The sequence below is a fragment of the Delphinus delphis genome, chromosome 4 (assembly GCF_949987515.2).
Source record: "Delphinus delphis chromosome 4, mDelDel1.2, whole genome shotgun sequence".
Classification (NCBI taxonomy): Eukaryota; Metazoa; Chordata; class Mammalia; order Artiodactyla; family Delphinidae; genus Delphinus; species Delphinus delphis.
The window spans coordinates 11,513,304-11,535,592 of NC_082686.1; the positions used below are offsets into that span (position 1 = coordinate 11,513,304).

At 41.2% G+C, this 22,289-nt stretch overlaps 1 protein-coding gene and 1 long non-coding RNA gene across 3 annotated transcripts; one reads left to right on the forward strand and one right to left on the reverse strand.

The window, feature by feature from the left end:
• Positions 1-1,689: 1,689 nt before the first annotated feature.
• On the reverse strand, positions 1,690-16,367 carry LOC132424575 (uncharacterized). Its single transcript, XR_009519224.1, has 3 exons — positions 16,263-16,367; positions 11,240-11,302; positions 1,690-1,799 (listed from the first exon to the last, which is right to left on the reverse strand). It is a non-coding gene; the product is annotated as an uncharacterized lncRNA (long non-coding RNA).
• A 112-nt stretch (positions 16,368-16,479) lies between these two features.
• DNAJC28 (DnaJ heat shock protein family (Hsp40) member C28) lies at positions 16,480-21,249 on the forward strand. 2 transcript variants are annotated; one of them, XM_060010371.1, is made up of 2 exons: positions 16,480-16,773; positions 18,275-21,249. In XM_060010371.1, the coding sequence occupies exon 2, from the start codon at positions 18,306-18,308 to the stop codon at positions 19,464-19,466; it is 1,161 nt and encodes a 386-aa protein (XP_059866354.1). In that variant the 5' UTR covers positions 16,480-16,773; positions 18,275-18,305; the 3' UTR covers positions 19,467-21,249. The 2 variants fall into 2 exon arrangements, with proteins under 2 accessions (XP_059866354.1, XP_059866355.1); XM_060010372.1 differs by having other exon boundaries at positions 16,480-16,567.
• The last annotated feature ends 1,040 nt before the right edge of the window (positions 21,250-22,289 follow it).

The following is a 22,289-nucleotide window of genomic DNA, read 5'->3' on the forward strand; positions in this document are numbered from 1 at the left end:
TCCAGTGTTAAGACTCTATGCTCCCAATGCAGGGGGCATGGGTTCGATCCCTGGTGAGGGAACTAAGATCCCACATGGAAAAAAAAAAAAAAATCAGCTGACAAAGCTATTAGGGTGTGCTGAAAGCCAAGCACTGGAAAACCTCCAGTTTTGTAAATAAGTTATTTCTTATTCTCTACAAATAAGAGAATAATCTTATTCTCATGGCAAATCAGCCTTTTCAACTGTGCCTCCGTTTGGAGCCCTGAGGGTGTTTACAGCATCCTGTAAGATTCAGGATAAGTGCTAGGTGTGCAAAATAAGGAAAGAATAAAGTTCAAAGGGGAGGAGGCAGCAGCAGCCCCAGGGTGAGACCTGTAGGACTGGGCATGTCTGCAAGAGGGAAAGGAGAAAGCTAAAACTTCAACTTGCTTTCAGAGTTTTCCATCTGAGAGGAAACAGCTTGGATAATACAAATTCCTGAAGTCCACTGAAAGAATGCATGAGATCAAAGAGAACTGTTGTATTACTTTGCTAGGACTGCTATAACAAAATACCACAGACTGGGTGTCTTAAACAACGGATATTATTTTCTGACAGTTCTGGAGGCTGGAAGTCCAAGATCAATTTGTTGACAGGTTTGGGACTTCCCCAGTGGCACAGTGAATAAGAATCTGCCTGCTCATTCAAGGGACATGGGTTCGAGCGCTGATCCAGGAAGATCCCACATGCTGCGGAACAACTAATAAGCCCGTGCGCCACAACTACTGAGCCTGCGCTCTAGAGCCTGCAAGGTTAGTTTTTATGGGCTGGGTAATTTCATAGGCTAATGAGTGGGAGGATTATTCCAACTATTTTGGGGGAGGGGCAGAGATTTCCAGGAATTGGGCCACAGCCCACTTTCTGGTCTTTGATGGTTGGCCTCAGAACTGTCGTGGCACTGGTGGGTGTGTCACTTACCTTACGCTAATGTATTACAATGAGTGTATGATGAGGCTCAAGGTCCACTGGAAGTCAAATCTTCCGCCATCTTGGATCTAGTTAGTTCTAACCAGTTTTTGTCCTGTCCTATGGCTATATCATTCTTTTAAAGGTTGTGCCCTGCCCCCTTCCCTCCTGTTTCACTTTCTACATCCAGATTTCTTCCTCCTTGTAGGACACCAGTCAGACTGGATTAGGGCCCACCCTAATGGCCTCATTTTAACTTCATCACTTCTCTGAAGGGCCCAATTCAGCCCCTAACAACTATTATCTCCAAATCTGAGGTGCAAGTTCACAGATGGCCTACTGGGCCTGACAGCTGTCACTGCAGTGCCATCTTCCAGCCACTCAAAGCGAAGGACCAGCCCAACAACCGTCCAGGGTTGGCTATTCATAGAGGTCATTCTGAAGAAGGGAGAGAATTAAAAGGTGGGAGTAAACAAGCACGCTTATGTATAGACTATCTCTATGAGGACACAAGTAACTCTGTTCTGTCGCCCCAGCAAAGGAGGGGGGCAGAAAAGAAAGGGGAGATTTTTCAGGCATATTTTGCTTTTTAAAACTAATAATTAATTTATTAAAGTTACAGTATTGAAATTCAGCTTACATATCTTATTATCTTATTTATAAGTTTAACAAACGTTTACTGTCATTGTTAAGGCAACTTTAGTTAACAGTTGATTCCAGGGACTTCCCTGATGGTGCAGTGGTTAAGACTCTGCACTCCCAATGCAGGAGGCCCGGGTTCGATCCCTGGTTAAGGAACTAGATCCCACATGCATGCCGCAACTTAGAGTTCACATGGTGCAACTAAGGAGCCTGCGAGCCACAACTGAGACCTGATGCAAATAAATAAATATTTTAAAAAATAGTTGATTCCATTAACAAATGAAAACATTTGAGGCTGAATTTTAAGTTTTCTATATTTGTTTTCCTTTCCAAATACTTCTATTATCTGACTTAAGAAAATAAAAAGCCTGAGTATTACTATGATACATTAAACTTACAAAATAAGTTAATGGCTAAAATTCTCTTAGATATGCTAATAATGTATATAAACTTAGGAAGATTTCAATTTTAAATCAAAGTCTAAATTACTCAATTACACATTTTCAATTATAGTTTAAGACTGTCCCAGAATTCTATTAGGTGTGAGTTTCTAAATATTCAACTATATAAAATACCAAATATACTCTAATTTCTTAACACAAAAAAATTAACACTTCTGATTTTTCACTGAGATATAATTCACACACTATACTTTTAAAGTGTACAATTCGGTGATTTTTTAGAGTATGAACAAAGTTGTACAACCATCACTACTATCTAATTCCAGAACGTTCACATCACTCCAAAAAGAAACCCCTATCCGTTAGCATTCACTCACCTTAGTGTTTTGCTTCTTCCACTTAGCATAATGTTTGTAAGGTCCATGCATGTTGTAATATGTATTGGTACCACATACATTTTTATGACTGAATAATATTCCACTGTATGGATATATCACATTTTGTTTATCCATTCATCAGTTGATGAACATGTGGGTTGTTTCTACTTTGGGGCTATCATGAATAATGTCACTGTGAATACTCATATACAACTTTTTGTGTGGAAGCATGTTTCCAGTACTCTTGGGTAAATAGGTAGGAGTAGAACTGCTGAATCATTGGTAACTCCATGTTTAACCTTTCAAGAAACTGCAAACTGTCTTCTAAAGGGGCTGTTCCATTTTACATTCCCACCATCAATATATAAGGGTTCTGATTTTTCCACATCCTCACCAACACTTGCTATTGTCTATCATTTTGATTATAGCCATTCCAGGGGTATGAAGGGGTATCCCACTGTGGTTTTGATTTACATTTCCCTAATGACTAATGATGTTAAGCATCTTTTAATGTTTTAGTGGCCATTTGTATGTCTTCTTTGGTGAAATGTCTATTCAAATTCTTTGCTCATTTTAAAACTGAGTTAAATGTCTTTTTATTAATGAGCTGTAAGAGTCCTTTATATATTCTGGATACCAGACCCTTATCAGATACGTGATTTGAAAATTTTTTCTCACTTTATGTGGCTTGTGTTTTCAGTTTCTCAATGGTATTCTTTGAAGCACAAATATTTTTAATTTTGATGAAGTCCAATTTTTCTATTTTTTCTTTTGTTACTTGTGCTTTCGGTATCATATCTAAGAAATCATTGTCAAATGCAAGGTCACAAAGGTTTACACCTATGTTTCCTTCTAAAAGTTTTATAGTTTCAGCTCCTATATTTGATCCATCCCAAGTTCATTTTTGTATATAATGTGAAGCAAGGGTTCGACTTCATTCATTTGCAAGTGGATATACAGTTGTCCCAGCAACATTTATTGAAAAATCTATGCTTTCCCCCATTTAATTGTCTTGGCATCCTTGTCAAAAATCACTTGACCATAAATGTATGAGTTTATTTCTGGACTCTCAATTATATTCCATTTTTCTATATGTCTATCCTTATGCCAGTACCACTAAGTCTTGATTACTGTAGCTCTGTACTGAGTTTTGAAATCAGGAAGTGTGACTTCTCTAACTTTTTTTTTTTTCTTTTTTTAAAAAATATTTATTTAGGCTGTGCCTGGTCTTAGTTGCGGCGTGCAGGATCTTTAGTTGTGGCATTCGAACTCTTAGTTGCTGCATACATGCGGGATCTCGTTCCCCGACCAGGGATAGAATCCAGGGCCCCCGCATTGGGAGCGTAGAGTGTTACCCACCGGACCACCAGGGAAGTCCCCTGTTCTTCTTTTTCGAGAGTATTTTTTATATTCTGTGTTCCTTGAATTGCCATATAAATTCATGATCAGCTTGTCAACTTTTTTCAGAAAGGCCGACTGAAATCTTGAAAGGAATTTATTTTAACCTGAAGATTAATTTGGAGAGTATTGCCATCTTAACAATATTAAGTCTTCCAATCAATGAACACAGGATGTCTTTCCATTTACTTGGGTCTTCTTTCATTTCTTCCAGCAATATTTTATAATTTTTTAACATCTTTATTGGAGTATAATTGCTTTACATTGTTGTGTTAGTTGCTGCTATATAACAAACTGAATCAGCTATACGTATACATTTAACCCCATATCCCCTCCCTCTTGTGTCTCCCTCCCACTCTCCCTATCCCACACCTCTAGGTGGTCACAAAGCACTGCACTGAACTGATCTCCCTGTGCTATGCGGCTGCTTCCCCAATAGCTATCTATTTTACATTCAGTAGTGTATTATTTTATAATTTTTAGTGTCTTATACCTCCCTGGTAACATTTATTCCTAATTGTTTTCTTTTTTCATTTTGATGCTATTTTAAATGGAATTGTTAATTTATTTTTCAGCTTTTTCAGTGCTAGTTTATAGAAAGACAACTTACGTTTGTATTTTGACCTCGTATCCTGCAACTTCGCTGAGCTCATTTATTAAGTCTTGCAGTGTCTTTATCAACCCTTTAGGATTTTCTATATAGAAGATAATGTCATTGGAAATGCAGTTCTACTTCTTTCTTTCCCACTTTTTTCCCAAATAAAATATGTCTTTTATTTCTTTTTCTTGTCTAATTTACCTGGTTAAAACTTAAAGCAAAATGCTAAATAGAGGGCTTCCCTGGTGGCGCAGTGGTTGAGAGTCCACCTGCCGATGCAGGGGACACGGGTTCGTGCCCCGGTCCGGGAAGATCCCACATGCCGCAGAGCGGCTGGGCCCGTGAGCCGTGGCCGCTGAGCCTGCGCGTCCGGAGCCTGTGCTCCGCAACGGGAGAGGCCACAACAGTGAGAGGCCCGCGTACCGCAAAAAAAAAAAAAAAGAAAGTGCTAAATATAAGTGGTGAGAGCTGACATTCTGTCTTGTTGCTAGGGGAACAAGTTTTCAATCTTTCCTTTTAAGTGGATTTTAGTAGATACCCTTTACTAGATTGAGGAAGTTCCTTCCTAGTCCTTGTTTGTTGGGTGTTTTTATTATGAATGAGAGTTAGATACTGTTAAATGCTTTTTCTGCATCAATTGAGATGATCATGTGTTTTTTTTCCTTTCATTCTATCAATATGGTAGATTAATTGATTTTCATATACTAAACCATCCTTGCTTTCCTAGAATGTCTCTCTTGGTCATGGTGTATAATCTTTTAATATGCTGCTGGATTTGACTTGCTAGTATTTTGTTGAATTTTTTCATCTATATTCATAAAGCATATTAGTCTGTAGTTTTCTTTTCTTGTAATGTCTTTGTCTGGCTTTGGTGTCAGGATAATACTGACCTCAGAGAATGAGGAACATTTAGGAAATGTTTTCTCCTCTTCTATTTTTCTTTTCTTAGCACCCTTCAAATAGACCTTTACCGCCAGGGCAGAGAAAGTTTCAAAACAAATCAAAGTAACTAATTTTATCCCATCAGCTTTGTGCACTAGAAGAGTAGACAAACTGATCCTTCAAGAATTTGGATGGTCACTAATCATTAGAGAAATGCAAATCAAAACCACAATGAGGTATCACCTCACACCAGTCAGAATGGCCATCATCAAAAAATCCACAAACAATAAATGCTGGAGAGGGTGTGGAGAAAAGGGAACCCTCTTGCACTGTTGGTGGGAATGTAAATGGATAAAGCCACTATGGAGAACAGTATGGAGGTTCCTTAAAAAACTAAAAATAGGGGCTTCCCTGGTGGCTCAGTGGTTGAGAGTCCGCCTGCCGATGCAAGGGACACGGGTTCGTGCCCAGGTCCAGGAGGACCGCGGCTGGGCCCGTGAGCCACGGCCGCTGAGCCTGCGCGTCCGGAGCCTGTGCTCCGCAACGGGAGAGGCCACAACAGTGAGAGGCCCGAGTACCGCAAAAAAAAAAAAAAAAAAAAAAAAAAAATACCGTATGCTAACACACATATATGGAATCCAAAAAAAAAAAAAGGTTCTGAAGAACCTAGGGGCAGGACAGGAATAAAGACGGAGACGTGGAGAATGGACTTGAGGTAGGGAGGGGGAAGGGTAAGCTGGGACGAAGTGAGAGAGTGGCACGGACATATATACACTACCAAATGTAAAACAGATAGCTAATTGGAAGCAGCCACATAGCACAGGGAGATCAGCTCCGTGCTTTGGGACCACCTAGAGGGAGATGCAAGAGGGAGGAGATATGGGGATATATGTATATGTATAGCTGATTCACTTTGTTATAAAGCAGAAACTAACACACCATTATAAAGCAATTATACTCCAATAAAGATGTTAAAAATAATAATAATAATAAATAAATAAATCTCTGGAGAGCCTTTGAGGAAAAAAGAATTTGGATGGTAAACAGATTTTACTCATTTCTCATTAGCAATTAGAATAAAGAGATTTTATGCATGTGTGGGCATGCATGCGTGCATGAACACACAGATATGTGCATATGAGTGCATATGTGCATATGAGCAAAAATTAAAAAGAGATTACCTGGACTTCCCTGGTGTGCAGTGGTTAAGACTCTGCGCTCCCAATTCAGGGGCCCCGGGTTTGATCCCTGGCCAGGGAACTAGATCCCACATACATGCCACAACTAAGAGTTCGCATGCCACAACTAAGGAGCCCACCTGCTACAACTAAGACCCAGTGCAACCCAAATAAATAAATAATAAATATTTTTTTAAATAAGAGAGAGATTACTAACTCAATGCATTATCAAGGGTGTGTAGAGTAACAGGCAATCACCAATATGCTGGTAGTGAAAAGTGGTTCATCCCTTTCAAACATAATTTAGCAATATTTATTTATTCACAAAATACAATGGCCATCTTTCCATGGCTTTGCCTAGAGATCCATGTCAATCTTTTTACAGGCTGTAGAGGATAGGATGCCTCAAAATTTATTTCTTCAATCTCCTGTAGTTATTTGATTCCCCCCGCCTTTTTTTGCTCTTATAATTAGTGGTTCAAATGAAACTCTTGGACCCTCTTCCTGAAATTTTCAGATGTAATCAAGATCCTAAAGTTTGTGTGAATTGTTTTTATGCTGATCACGGCCTTTTAAATGGAGAATTTATTGATTAAGAACATTCTGTCATTGTTACTTTGTTTTATGTATTTTTGTCACGTTAATGGTTTGGATAAAAAAATCTGATTTTTCTTACTAGCAGAATTTTACTCCTATACCTAGAGAAGAGGAGAGAAATGTTTTGTGGTTTGAATCCTTTGAGAAACCAGTCAGCATTGGAAATGAGACAGACACCATCATCCTATCTCCCACCTTTACAAGGCACCCAGTTGAGGATAATAAATGGTCCTTGAGAGGCTGGGTGGATGGCAAACTTCAGTGATTCTATTTTCTACATGAAGTTTTGAAACTTGGAGTGCATTTCAGAGGCAAGGCAGGGAGAAGGAAGGAGATGAGAGGTGTAAGGCAGGAGAACAGGATGCCTACAGGCAACTTTTAGGAAGTTTTGCTTGGTGGCTTTGAATGGAACCCTCCCCTCCGTGTCCTCTAATCTTCGGCAAAATGTCCATTTTTCATTGACATCTTATAATATGAAGAGAAGTACCCAAACCTGCTCCAGAGCTGTAGGAGGCAGCAATAAAGGCTTGCTGAGAAATTATTTCTTATTCTTAACACTTTTGTCAGCTGATGATTTGGACACAAAGAATATGTTTAAATATCTAATAAATGGGGCTTCCCCGGCGGCACAGTGGTTAAGAATCTGCCTGCCAATGCAGGGGACACGGGTTCGAGCTCTGGTCCAGGAAGACCCCACATGCTGCGGAGCAACTAAGCCCATGCGCCACAACTACTGAGCCTGCGCTCTAGAGCCTGTGCTCCACAGCTACTGAGCCTGCGTGCCACAACTACTGAAGCTCGCGTGCCTCGAGCCCATGCTCCGCAAGAAGAGAAACCACCGTAATGAGAAGCCCACGCACGGCAATGAAGAGTAGCCCCCGCTCGCAGCGACTAGAGAAAGCCCGTGCACAGCAACAAAGACCCAATGGAACCAAAAATAAATAAATAAAACAAATAAATTAGAAAAGAAAATCTAATGAATGACTTAACAACAGTCTGGTACTACTAACTACATTTTGAAACAATTTCTCCTAGAGTTGAGATTGTTAATTTAGAAAGCTATGTGCCAAGCCGACATGCAAATACTCTAGCATTTCTTTTCCTTCTGCAGCACTTCAGCATGTTTGTCCTCTGGATGGGGAGGGTCATAGGAAAACATCGTGCAGTAGACTCTGCCACTAACTGTATGGCCTTGGGCATGTCATTTTTCTCTCTCAGATGAGTAAGACTACATGATTTCGAAGGTCCCCTCTAGTTCCAACATTTTTCTATTCCTTGATTACCAACTCTAGCACATCATAATAGATCTAGGGGGAAATACAGGAAAAAGAGAAAAGAGAGAAAAAATGGTCCACAGCAGAATCCCCGATCCTCAGCATAATTGACATTTTGGGCCGAATAGTTCTTTATTGTAGGGGCTGTCCTCTGCACTGCAGATCTCAGGGTCTACTCAGTTTGCCTCAGATGTGGTCAATGGAACCCCTGCATCAGTATCATCTGAAAATGCATTAAAGATACAGATTCTGGCTCTCTGCAGCACCACAGAGTTAGAATCTCTAGAGGCAGCATCTGGAATTATTAAGAAGCTCCTCAAGTCACTCTTTTGAACACTACAGGGTGAGAACTCTGCTCTAGGCCCTCCCAGTTCAAATCTGAAGAGAGTCATCAAACACTACTCTGCTCGAATTCAGATTAGCCCAAAAGAAGGAAAGAGCCTCCAAGTTCCTGATTCTGACTATTGAAACACTGAATTCAAAACAAACCCTGACACAGTGCTCACCCCATCCTTTACAACATTAGCTCTTTGAATCCATACAGCAATATTACCAGGTGGATACCACCATCACTCCCTTTTTATAAATGAGGAAACTGAGGCACAGAGGAGTTAAGTCACTTGCCCAAGAACATTCATCGAGTGCTAGGCATATCCAAGATTTGAGCAAAGGCAGTATGGATCCAGGGCACATGTACTTAACACTCTGCTTCACTTGAATAGATCCGTCAGGACACAATGGCAAAGCAAGGAGTTAATCAGGGAAAGAGACGGGCAAGAAGCGGCCTCCTGGAATCTAGTCAACTCTGAGTTTGGGAAAATCATGAGCACACAGTAGGTTGCACCTACTCAGGAGCAATCAGAACAGGACATGAGCGAACTTGAAAGTGTTCCCCAAGCTACACACAGAACTGCCCATACAGGGCAGAAGCCTCACGGGCACAAGAGGCTTAAACACAATCTCTTACTAACGTTGGTTCACCAACAAGCTACTCTGACCCAGAAGCAACTTCCAGGAAGCCAGGCCTAAAAATACCATACTCATCCCTGGCAGTCTGAAAACTGTGTGCATGTCCAAGGCTGTGCCCTTTCAGGAACGATCAGAGAGGAAACCTCCAAGTTATGATTCCCTGGCTGAACATAAGGCAAAAACATAAATTCCCTGAACCATGATAGACACACACACATACAACGGTAAAGAGCAAAAATCTAACTGGCTAGGAGGGCTTAAGCACAACCTTTGCCCAATAAGTGTCTTATTCCCACGCAGAGGCAACCCCTAAATAGCCATGTTAAAACAGAAAAGCAAGGGCTTCCCTGGTGGCACGGTGGTTGGGAGTCCGCCTGCCGATGCAGGGGACGCGGGTTCGTGCCCTGGTCCGGGAAGATCCCACATGCCGCGGAGCGGCTGGGCCCGTAAGCCATGGCCGCTAAGCCTGCGTGTCCGGAGCCTGTGCTCCGCAACGGGAGAGGCCACAACAGTGAGAGGCCCGCGTACCGCAAAAAAACAAAACAAAAAAACAAAACAAAAAAAACAGAAAAGCAAGAGGGGAATATCTGAGCAAGAACATCAGAGGCTACACATTGTGGAGAAATAGACTTGGCAGAATTAGTTCAGCCAATTCACTAGACAAACAGACAACAAAGCAAATGACAACCACCTTTAGAGGGGGGAAATCAGTATCCAAAGTTGCTACAATATATTACATAAAATGTCCAATTTTCAACAAAAAATTACAAGACATGCAAAAAACAGGAAAGTGTGACCCATATACAGGAAAAAAAGTAGGTAATAAAAACTGCCTTTGAAGGGGCCTGAATGGTGCACTTTGCAAAGACTTCAAAGCAGCCATTATAAATATGTACAAAGAATTAAAAGACGGGGGACTTCCCTGGTGGTCCAGTGGGTAAGTTCATATGCCGCAACTAAAGATCCCACATGCCAAAACAAAAATCCCACGTGCCACAACTTAAGACCTGGCACAGCCTAAATAAATAAATAAATATTTAAAAAAAGAATTAAAAGACGGTATCATGAAAATGTCTCATCAAATATAGAATATTAATAAAGAGATAGAAATTATTTTAAAAGATTCAAATAGAAATTCTGAAGTTAAAAAATATAACATTTGAAATGAAAACTTCACTAGAGGGACTCAGTAGATTTGGGGTTTTTTTTAGGTTTTTATTTTTATATTTTTAACTAATTAATTAATTAATTTTATTTATTAGGCCATGTTGGGTCTTAGTTGTGGCATGCGGGATCTTTTGTTGCGGCACACAGGCTCTTTGTTGTGGTTCACGGGCTTCTCTCTAGTTGTGTGCACAGGCTCCAGAGCGTGAGAGCTCAGTAGTTGCAGCATGTGGGCTCTAGAGCGCATGGGCTCGGTAGTTGCCCTGCAGCATGTGGGATCTTAGTTCCCCAACCAGGGATCGAACCCGAGTCCCCAGCATTGGAAAGCGGATTCTTTACCAATGGACCACCAGGGAAGTCCTCTCAGTAGTAGATTTGAGCTGGCAGAAGAAATGGTGAACTTGAAGATAGATCAAATAGAGATTATCCAACCTGAGGAACAGGGAGAAAAACGAATGAAGAAAAATAAACAGAGCCTCAGAGAAATCTGACACCATTAAATACACCATCAAATGCATAATGGGGGTGTCAGAAGGAGAGAAAGGGATGAGAAAAACAATTGAAGAAATAATGGCTGAGAACATCCCAAATTTTATGGAAAAACATTCATTTACCATCCAAGAAGCTCCATGAACTCCAAGCAGGATAAACTCAAAAAGATTCACATCCAGACACATCAGAGCCAAAATGTTTAAAGCCAAAGATAATGAATGTACATGGTAGTAGATACCAGGGGAATTCGGATCACACAGGACTTTTAATTGTTGAACAAACCCAATGCATAAGAGAAAAAGAACGTAATGGATCTTAACTTCAGATAAAAATTCTTTACCTATAAATGAAGTCCCAGGTTTCCCAAGGATTGATGAAGGCTTTCCACCCTGCAGTTGGGAATCTCAAAAAAGGAAAGAAAGAAAAGAAAAAGAAAACGGTAACTATGTGAGGTGATGATATGTTAGTTTGTTAATTAGCATGGTTGTGATGATTATTTCACAATTATACATATACGAAATTATCAAGTTGTGCACCTTACATGTATACAATTTTTGTCAATTATACCTCAATAAAGCTGGAAACAAATTTTGAAGGATGAGAAAAACATAGTGTTGTGCTGTAAAGCGGTGATTTTGATAAACAGGTTGGGTAAATATAATATGGGTTGGAATCAATTCAAATCTTGATTCTCAGGCAGCTGATGTGCATTTGTTTCCCTATTAGTAGCCTGCAAGTAGAGTGAGGTATATACATTATTCATAGTTCCAAGGAACAGAAGGCACTAGAGATCAGCACCAGTCAAATGCAGATAATTCAGGCTCAAATGACAATAAATCAACATGTTAATTCGATGCCAAATATGGAAACTGGCATCCTGGGTTGGGAAAGGCAGTTTTCCATAGCAAATGTCCACAAATCCTGTGTGTGGCCCTTACTGACCACCTTAGAATGGTTCAATAACTGGGTAACCCACCTGCGAAGAGGGAAAACGGAAAAATATCTAAATGAGTGTGAATCTCCTCTTTTCCTGGGTACCTTTTCCCAACACCCCTAGCCTTTAGGTCTTTGTTATGCTAATTAAGTTAATCTACTGCCTTTTTAAAAAAAATTTTGGCCACACCGTGCAGCATGCTGGACCAGAGATAAAACCCAGGCCTCCGCAGTGAAAGCACTGAAACCTAACCATTAGGCCACCAGGGAATTCCCTCGTTGTCTTTCTTTTAAAGCTGACACTGCCTACAGCCAACTCTTCCTTGATCAAATAGAGTAAAAAATGAATTAATACACTCAAACTAACATAATACTGTACCTCAACTCTATTTCAATAAAATAAACAAAAAAATGAATTCAGATGAATTGAGAATCATATTTCATAGTGAATGAACTGAGAATCATATTTCATAGTGAATGAATTGAGAAGCATATTTCATAGTGCTTCTGGGAATTGTAGCTTCAGAAGATAAGATTCGCAAACATCACTGAAAAATATGTGATTTTAGGATGCAAATGGAACGATAAATCAATCTTCAGGGGAGTATGATTTTGGTTACTACGGCACCACAGTTATTGGAAATAAATCAACTTCTTTGCAGTTACTACAGAACCAGCAAATGAAAGAAAGGGGAAAAGAAGAAACAGATGGATTAAAACAGAGTCCTCACTTGCTTAATTTTCTTTTTTTAATATTTATTTATTTTGGCTGCAGCAGGTCTTAGTTGTGGCATCTCCGTTGCGGCATGCGGGATCTTTAGTTACAGCATGAAGACTTCTTAGTTGCAGCATGCATGTGGGATCTAGTTCCCTGACCAGGGATCGAACCTGGGCGCCCTGTATTGGGATCTCGGAGACTTAACCACTGGACCACCAGGGAAGTCTCGAGCCCTCACTTGCTTTAGTCAAAGTGTGAAACTACATCTGAGAGTACAAAGAGAAAAGAGGTTACTTTTGTAGTGCCATGCTTCTTGCAGTAGCTCAGTGAAGTATTTAATATAACTATAAGGTAAGAAAATTTGTTTTCTGGTAACTTTTAAAAAATATCACACATCTATTTCCCACCCACTCAGAAACAGAATTAATGATTAAGTTTTGGTGTGCTAACTAAATTCATGCCAATTCTCTACCCTCCCTTGTTTATGGGGAAATTTGTTTCAAAATGCTCAACTCTATTCTGAGAGCATGGAATTATGAAAAAGATGTTCCAGACTAGGAAATGTCACACACATCTAAGCCAACACACTTTAATTTAAAACCAGCCCTTATGTGTAAGATTATACTACAACCTGGCTGACAGACTGGAGGTAATAATTAGACTTTGTGGAAAATAATAGACTGAGGTTCAAGCATGTTGATTTGAATCATGACATAACCTTAAAGTGGTTAACAATTTTATATAGAAAATGAACAGGTTTTTAAAAGTCTGTGGAAGTACTTCCCTGGTGGTCCAGTGGTAAAGAATCTGCCTTACAATGTAAGGATGCTGGTTCGATCCCTGGTTAGGGAACTAAGATCCCACATGCTGCGTAGCAACTAAGCCCACGCGCCACAACTACTGAGCTCATGTGCCTCAACTAGAGCCCGTGTGCTGCAGACTACAGAGCTCACGTACCCTGGAACCTGCGCACCACAACTAGAGAGAGAAAAGCCGCACACCACCACTAGAGAGAAGCCCACGCACTACAATGAAGAGTGTGCGCGCCACAACAAAAGATCCCGCATGCCTCAGTGAAGATCCTGCATGCCACAACTAGGACCTGATGCAGCCAAAAATAAATAAAATAAATAATAAATAAATCTTTAAAAAAATAGTCTATGGAGTTCAAATAAGCGAGGTAGCATGATCACATTAAAAACGCTAGTCAACCAGGAATTCCCTGGTGGTTTAGTGGTTAGAATTCGGCGCTTTCACCGTGGCCTGGGTTCAATCCCTGGCCGAGGGAACTGCCAACAAGCGGCACAGCCAAAATTAAAACAAAAAAAATGCTAGTCAACCTATGTGTTTGGTTCTGACTCTAAATGTGATCCTCTGATCACTTCTTATAATCTTTAGGACTGTTGACTGCAGAGTATGCAGGCACCTTCTACAAGGAAAAGAACTAGGACTTCACTGGTGGCGCAGTGCTTAAGAATCTGCCTGCCAATGTAGGAGACACGGGTTTGAGCCCTGGTCCGGGAAGATCCCACATAGCCACAACTACTGAAGCCTGCATGCCTAGAGCCCGTACTCCACAAGAGAAGCCACTGCAATGAGAAGCCCACTTGCCGCAACTAGAGAAAGCCCACAGGCAGCAACAAAGACCCAACACAGCCAAAAAAAAAAAAAAGAAAAGAACTATATTTTAATTCTTTTGGTTTTTTTTCCTGTTTTAATGAGAACTATATTTTCAAATGGTGGACTCTTTCTTTCCATAACTAAACTGAGGAAGACCTGCTGACTTAAAAGTCCATGGGGAAGGGGGGGCTTCTCCGGTGGCGCAGTGGTTGAGAGTCCGCCTGCCGATGCAGGGGACACGGGCTCGTGCCCCAGTCCGGGAAGATCCCACATGCCGCGGAGCGGCTGGGCCCGTGAGCCATGGGTGCTGAGCCTGCGCGTCCGGAGCCTGTGCTCCGCAACGGGAGAGGCCGCAACAGTGAGAGGCCCGCATACCGGTAAAAAAAAAAAAAGTCCATGGGTTGCGGATTCCCTGGCAGTCCAGCTGTTAGGGTTCTGCGCTTCCACTGCAGGGGGCACCGGTTCCATCCCTGGTGAGGGAAACTAAGATCCCAGATCCCACAAGCCATGTGGCATGGCCAAAAAAAATAAATAATAATATTGTATCTATGTTAAATCTGCTGAATTTGATAACAGTGCTAGGATGATGTAAAAGAATGCCCTTGTTTTGAGGAAACAAATACTTAAGTACTTTAGGGTAAAGGGACGTAGAACATGTAATTATTTTTAAATACTGGTGTACTTTGGGGTAAAGGAACATAATATATGCAATTACTTTTAAATAATTCAGACAGAAATACATACATGGAGAAAGAGAGAAAATGGTAAAGCAACTCTTGGTAGCTGAACCAATACCAGAAACTGCCTACCTCCACCATTTCATATAAATAAGAAAAATAATCCCCCAAGTCAGTTAGCTAATTTACACTTTGCAGCTGAAAGCGTGCTTTACTGATAACTCAGCTGACTCCAATTCACCTTCTACATGTACAGAATCACACTATAGAACTGACATTCTGAAAACAGAAAATGGACTTAGAGTCCCAGTAACTTACAGAGTCTAGTCACTTAACCAAGTCACTTAACTGCTCGCGGTTAAAGTATAGTTACTTATAAAATGCGAACATCAAAATGGCATTTGTGATGAGTGCATTGTAAAATGCAAAGTGCTATATAAGTACGGGTGTTTCTAAAACTGTGTTTCTGCGTTTTTACCCTTTTATAGCTTTGTTTAAAATGTTGGCTAGAAGAGTTAAAACTTGTAGAAACATTTTCTTTCGCACAGGAGTTCTTCTACGCTCATTGTTTGCTTATAAGGAAATACTTCCGAATAAGAATTTAACCATTTTCTGCACACCTACATAGAAGGTAACAAATTATTACACTGTCTATAACTCAGAAGCCTTTCTAGGCTAGTACCTATTTCTGGCTTCTTTTAGGAGACACAATCATAACAAATATATTTAATGTGCCAGGCATTGTGCAAAGTGGCATACGTACATTGTGTAATTCTCACAAAAACTCAGTGAGTTCGATGCAATTATTATTTCATCATCAGTAAAATGGGGAAAACAATAGCAATTACCTCACAGGTCTGTTGTAAGGATTTGAAAAGACTATACGTAGAGCATTTAGCACAGTGCTTGGCCAAAAGTAACTGCTAAATACAGTTTACCATTAGTTGGTACCTTCATTTTACAGATAAACAGACACAGAAAAAAGGCAAGTGTAAGCAACAGGATTTTCAACTCAGCTCTGACTCCCCAAGTTTCTGCCGCTTTCTTTCTTCTTTCTTTTTTTACAATTATCTCCTCGTACAGTAGGGGGGGAAAGTAAATCCCCATGATAGTGGCTGAACTTAAAGCCAGGAAACACCTAATTTAATTGTCTTCGACTGTGCTTACCCCCTACCAACGCCAGGCAGCTCACTACGTTCTTGAACTAATGAAAGACTAGGTTTCTAACCCGGGTGAGCTAGATCTTTCTGGGCTGGGTAGTTTCCTCGTCTCTGCGCTGGTGTCCCCGGCTGCAGAGCCGAAGAGGCTGTTCAGGTCCTGTTCGGGGAAACGGACTTGTCTTGCCCTCCTCAAAAAACAATTTACCGAGGGCCACTGCCCTCCGACCCACTAGGACTTGAAGGATCCCAACCTACATTCGCCTACGGTAACTCCTATATGTCTCCACCACCTGCACGGCGACCTTCTCGGAGCCCGGCTCTACCCGCGCCTTCCCCTTGGCAGGCGCAGGCGCAGGCGCGCGGCAGAGTTCTGCGCGCGCCGCACTTCACGGCAAACTACAGCTCCCAGAATCCCCGTCGATCGATCCACCTCCCACTCGAGGTGGAGGCGGAGGCGGAGCAGATTGTCTGGGGAGTGGCGTATCATCTTGAAACGTTCTGCTCGTGTCCTCTTGGGAAGAGTTGGTTTAATAAAAGAGATTCTGGGGTTCCCTGATAAGGTAGGACATCTGTTCCTCTTAGGTATAATACTGCCCTCCGCACCCCGAGGGTTCCCTCAGTGTAAAACGCAGGTGGTCTAGTCCAGCAGAGACACTTGCCCCCGGCCACAGCGGGGAAGCCTGAGGAGTGAAGGGCCCATCGCCTACGCATGCGCACAGGCGTAGCATGGGGGCGGGAGCCGCTGAGCCCCTTCCCAGCATCTGAGGTGAGTAGGGGGCGGGGCGGGGCGGTGCATGTCCCGGGTTGGGACTGACTACTCCCCCGCGACGGTCACAGTTCGCACAATCACTAGTATCCCAATCAACTCTGAAACTCCCAGACCCCAATTGTCCGGAAAATTGTGGAGTCCCCAGGAGCTCAGTTTTAGCGTTTATACATCAAAATATTGTTTTCAGTTAAACCACTTCCAGCATTTAACTGCCATTATCTGTGTACAAGACTTTCTTCTCTACTATACCGTGCTTTTTGTTTGTTTGTTTTGGGTTTTTTTTTTTTTTTTTTTTTTGCGGTACGTGGGCCTCTCACCGCTGTGGCCTCTCCCGTTGCGGAGCACAGGCTCCGGACGCGCAGGCCCAGCGGCTGTGGCTCACGGGCGCAGCCGCTCCGCGGCATGTGGGATCCTCCCGGACCGGGGCACGAACCCGTGTGCCCTGCATCGGCAGGAGGACTCCCAACCACTGCGCCGCCAGGGAAGCCCTACCGTGTTTTTTTTTTTTAAATAAATTTATTTATTTTTGACTGTGTTGGGTGTTCGTTGCTGCCTGCAGACTTTCTCTAGTTGTGGCGAGTGGGGGCTACTCTTGGTTGCAGTGCACGGGCTTCTCATTGCGGTGGCTTCTTGTTGCAGAGCACGGGCTCTAGGTGCGCAGGCTTCAGTAGTTGTGGCACGTGGGCTCAGTAGTTGTGGCGCACAGGCTTAGTTGCTCCGCAGCATGTGGGATCTTCCTGGGCCAGGGCTCGAACCCGTGTCCCCTGCATTGGCAGGCGGATTCTTAACCACTGCACCACCAGGGAAGCCCTATACCGTGCATTTTTAAAATAATAGCGAACATATTGGGAGGCCTCACCTTTCATCTTGGTTTTCCGGCATGCAGCAGATAGCTCCTTCCTAACAAGCTGTAGAGCTTAAAGTCTTTTGGACACTTGATTCTATTCGATTTAGTGTCAGACTAGGTACATACTTTGTCATGTTCTCTGATTGTTTCACGTATGTCTTCTCATGACAGGACTCCTTGGGACGATAAAGACAATGATACACTCACTAACTAAAGAAATGGTGGTGCCAATGAAATTTATAATCTGCTGGGGATACAGACAATTAAGCAAGGGGCTTATTGTGCCCTAACCCTAACCATTTTGCTTACAACTTGCTGTGGGACTTGGTTATGTTGCTTAACCTTCTGGGCCTACATTTTCTCACAAAATGAGAAGATTGGACTAGATGATCTCTCACAACTTGCCAGCTCTAAAATTCTGTGGTTAGTTAGTGAGGAGTAGAATCCAGATTATATCATAATATGTTAATGCAAAGCATCATCAACTTCCATTTCTCTGCTAACATAAATGGAATATAGCTACAAGAATTTTGGCAGCAACATTAGAAAGAACTACCCCTTGTTGTACTGTAATTTAACCCTTATTGCTGAAAATATGAATTTAGCTGATAATACAACTGTCTTCACCCTATATTTGTTGTCGTTTTATAGATCATTGCTAGGAAGAACTCTGGGTACAATAATGAACACAGTGTATGTGATGATGGCTCAAATCTTAAGATCTCATCTGATAAATGCTTCAGTGATTCCTAATCGAATGAAAATGGGTCCATATCTTGGTGTCATTAGAACTAGAATGATGTCAACTCATAAATCCAAAAAGAATATGAGAGAATATTATAGGCTGCTGAATCTGGATGAAGGATGCTCTGCAGATGACGTCAGGGAATCTTTTCATAAGCTTGCCAAGCAATACCATCCAGATGGTGGCTCTAATACTGCTGATTCTGCAACATTTATAAGGATCGAAGAAGCTTATAGGAAGGTGCTTTCCCACGTGATAGAACAAACAAATGCCAGACAGAGTAAAGTTGAAGAAACAGAAGAAGAAGAAAAAAAATTCAAATATAACACACCCCAACACCGGCATTATTTAAGTTTTGAGGGTATTGGTTTTGGGACTCCAAGTCAACGAGAGAAGCAGTATAGGCAATTTAGAGCAGACCGTGCAACTGAGCAAGTGATGGAATACCAAAAGCAGAAACTGCAAAGCCAGTATTTCACCAATAGTATAACTGTTAAAGACGTAAGACACAGTAAGGAACAAAAGATAACTCAAGCAATAGAACGTTTGGTGGAGGATCTCATTCAGGAATCAATGGCAAAAGGAGACTTTGACAATCTCAGTGGGAAAGGAAAACCTCTAAAAAAATTTTCTGGCTGTTCATATATTGATCCCATGACTCACAACCTGAACAGAATATTGATAGATAATGGATACCAACCAGAATGGATCCTAATGCAAAAGGAAATAAAGGATACTATTGATCAACTCAGAGAGGCAATTTTAGTGTCAAGGAAAAAACTTGGGAATCCAATGACACCAACTGAACAGAAACAGTGGAACCAAGTTTGTGAGCAGTTTCAAGAAAACATCAAAAAACTAAACAAGCGAATTAATGACTTTAATTTAATTGTTCCCCTTCTGACCAGGCAAAAAGTCCATTTTGATGCACAGAAAGAAATTGCCAGAGCCCAGGAAATATATGAGACGCTTATAAAAACACAAGAAGTCCCAGATAAAAACCCAAATAACTTTGATCAGGGAGAAGGAGAGAAAACACCTGGAGTCAAGACAGGTTTCTTTAACTGGATGAATGTGTGGCAATTTATTAAAACATGACCATCTCGTTGCTCACAGAACTGCCCCCAATCATTTTCAGTAGTACTGACATCACACATAGAGGCTGAGATTTCTTTCTGTAACACAAGAGTCTGAGAACTGTGTGCCCCTGTACTTTTAACAAAACAAGTCACGTCTCCAGTGATGTGTAGATGAGAGAGCTGTAAGAAACTAAGTCAGAGAAATATTCAACCAGCTTTGCTCTGAGGATATGGCAAAACAAGAGGAGAACTTACTTTTAAGGAAACAATTTAATACATTTCAGTTCGTAAATGTTGGTCATCAGGTGAAAGGAGTTAGGATAGGGACTCAGGCTGGGAATCATAAAGGGTATTCCAAAGTCTTAGTGCAGTTTTAAACTCTAATTTAAAAACATTTGTTGTTTGCCATCTTCAAACATAGGTACTTCAACAACAACTAAGAATGTATCATGAAAGGTCAAAAAATGAAAGAAGTATGGAATGTAGGCAACTAAACCTCCAAATGATGTATGTTTTTCACAAGTTTGCTGCATTTATACACCTGAGGTTATTAAAGCACAAATTTTTCTAAGACTTTTGGGACATTCTCTATATGGTTGGAAATGTTTCCCCAGAAAATTAGCCTAGTGGAGTTATGACACTCTTCTTTTTTATAAAGCCCTTCTCTCTGGGTACTGAATAAAGAAACCACCAAATATCTTGGTTGTACTTTTTCCTGCCTAACTTCATGAGCCATTAGCAGCGCAGATCCATCTGCCAAGCTAGCTGATTTAGCTATTCTAGAAATAGACTCCAATGTCCACTTTTAAAGAGTTTGAAAGTATTTTCTGACCTTTCAGAGGTGAGGGAAAAAAAAATCCTTGGGCTCAATGGAAACAAGATTTCACCTTTGGCTTCATCTCTAATCAGAGTTGAAGTGTTAGGTTTACATAAACCTACCTGAAGCCTTTCTTTGTTATGTATCAAACTCCCCAGAGGCTTTTTCAGTGATATGAAAATCTCAGTTTACTGTCTTAGGGATCCAATTTCCTGTCTTAGGAACCCTTTAATAAACAAAGATACGGTACCCACTTGCACCTTTGGCAAATGACAGGATATTGACATCCATGAGATTGTGTCTCAACCACTTTCAGAAAGACCTGACTTCTTTAGGTTTGTGTAACTGCCTATTCACAGAATCGGGCAACTAGAGGATAATGGAGAGTGGTCAAAAGGAGCAGGTCTGTTTCCTTATTTAATTCGGAGCTCTGTACTATGGAAGTGCCTCAGAAGCATGTCACTTGCCCCTCTGATTTTGGAAGAACAAGTTATTTTGTAAAGTGTGTGATAGTTAAATAAAATTACATCTTCAAAAGGAAATTTCAGACCTTTCTGCTTACGTGATGGGGCATTAATTGGCATATGTCATTACTTTATTGAATGAGTTATCATTAGCTTCTGCAATGATATATTATTCTAAATACAATTGTGAACAGTGTGAAATAAGAGTTTATAATAAAAGCTATAGTTCCAAAACATTTTAGAAGGCTATGATTCTGTGAATCTTCTTAAATATTAGAATTAGATACCTAATTACATTGCAGCACCATATATGAATGAAACCATTTTTGCTATTAGATAATGAGAAGTCAAAGTTATCAGGAAACTCCAGTAATTCCTAATTTCAGCACAGCACACTTTATGTTTGTAAATGTTGTCTATATTAATAAAGTTAATAAGGTTAATTAATAAAGTTAATTTTAATGATTAAAGTTAATTTTAATGATTGTTCTATAAACAACTAATAGTAATAAAAATCATATTTTTGCCTGGCCATCTAAGTTAATCTTTTTTGTCTTTTTTATGGATAATGTTAAAACTGACTGAGACATGGACTATTCTTTTTTTTTTTTTTTTGACTATTCTTGTTAAGAAGGCAAATTTGCCTATGTAAAAACAGATTCACTTATTTAAATAACTACGTTCCAGGCCAGAAAAAAAGATTTGGGCTGGTTCATTGGAGTTTGTGGAATAGGAATCTGACACTTACCTCTGTTTTGATGTATTGTGTTAGCCAAAAAGTGTGTTCCGGTTTTTCCGTAACATCTCATGGATGTTGGTGACCCAGCAGCTTGAGGATAGATCCTCAGATCACAGATCACAGGCTTTTATCTCTGAGTTGTGTTCTTGTTCTGTGTGCCTGAGGTTTGGCCTCCGTCAGTAGTCTGGTCCCTCAGGACTATAGTTTTAAGTTCCTTGATAGAACTACTACATTATTATTTATTTTCTTCATCGTGCTCCCAGGATATAGCCTTGGTTTGGGGGGTACCCCTCCTAGAGATGGGTGTCCCCTGTAACGTTGTCTCTATGGCTGGGGCCATAGTTCCCTGCTACCAACTGCCTGAGTCCCCATCCCTGGGCCTCAGCCACCTTCTGGGACATTTCCAATACCTCTCAGGCACAACTCATGCTGATTTGCCTGTTCCTAGAAGTACTGATTTTCCTTTTCGACAAAGTTCTGTTCATTCAACATATGGTTACTGAAGTCCTGCAAGGCAATCCACCATTCCACCATCTGGATTCTCAGAAATCAGTAACTGGGGTGGGGTGCAGCAAAAGGATGCCTCACCCCCAAATGTAGCCCTCAGATACTCACTTTGCTTGGTATTCCTGCTACCACTGCGACCTAGCTCCAGGGGCGGGGGCTGGGCAGGGGTAGGAGGCTTCCTCTCCTTCTCTGGCCTAAGGGCAGACCCAGAGGTGTTGTTATAATACCTCTTGCCTGGCTGAGACCAGACTGGAACATCCAAACACAGCTTTCCTCAAGGCTCAGGGATGACAGAAAAGAAAGGAAGACAGTCCC

Coding starts and splice junctions, on each gene's coding strand:
- DNAJC28 (XM_060010371.1), top strand. CDS start 18,306: ATGAACACAGTGTATGTGATGATGGCTCAAATCTTAAGATCTCATCTG.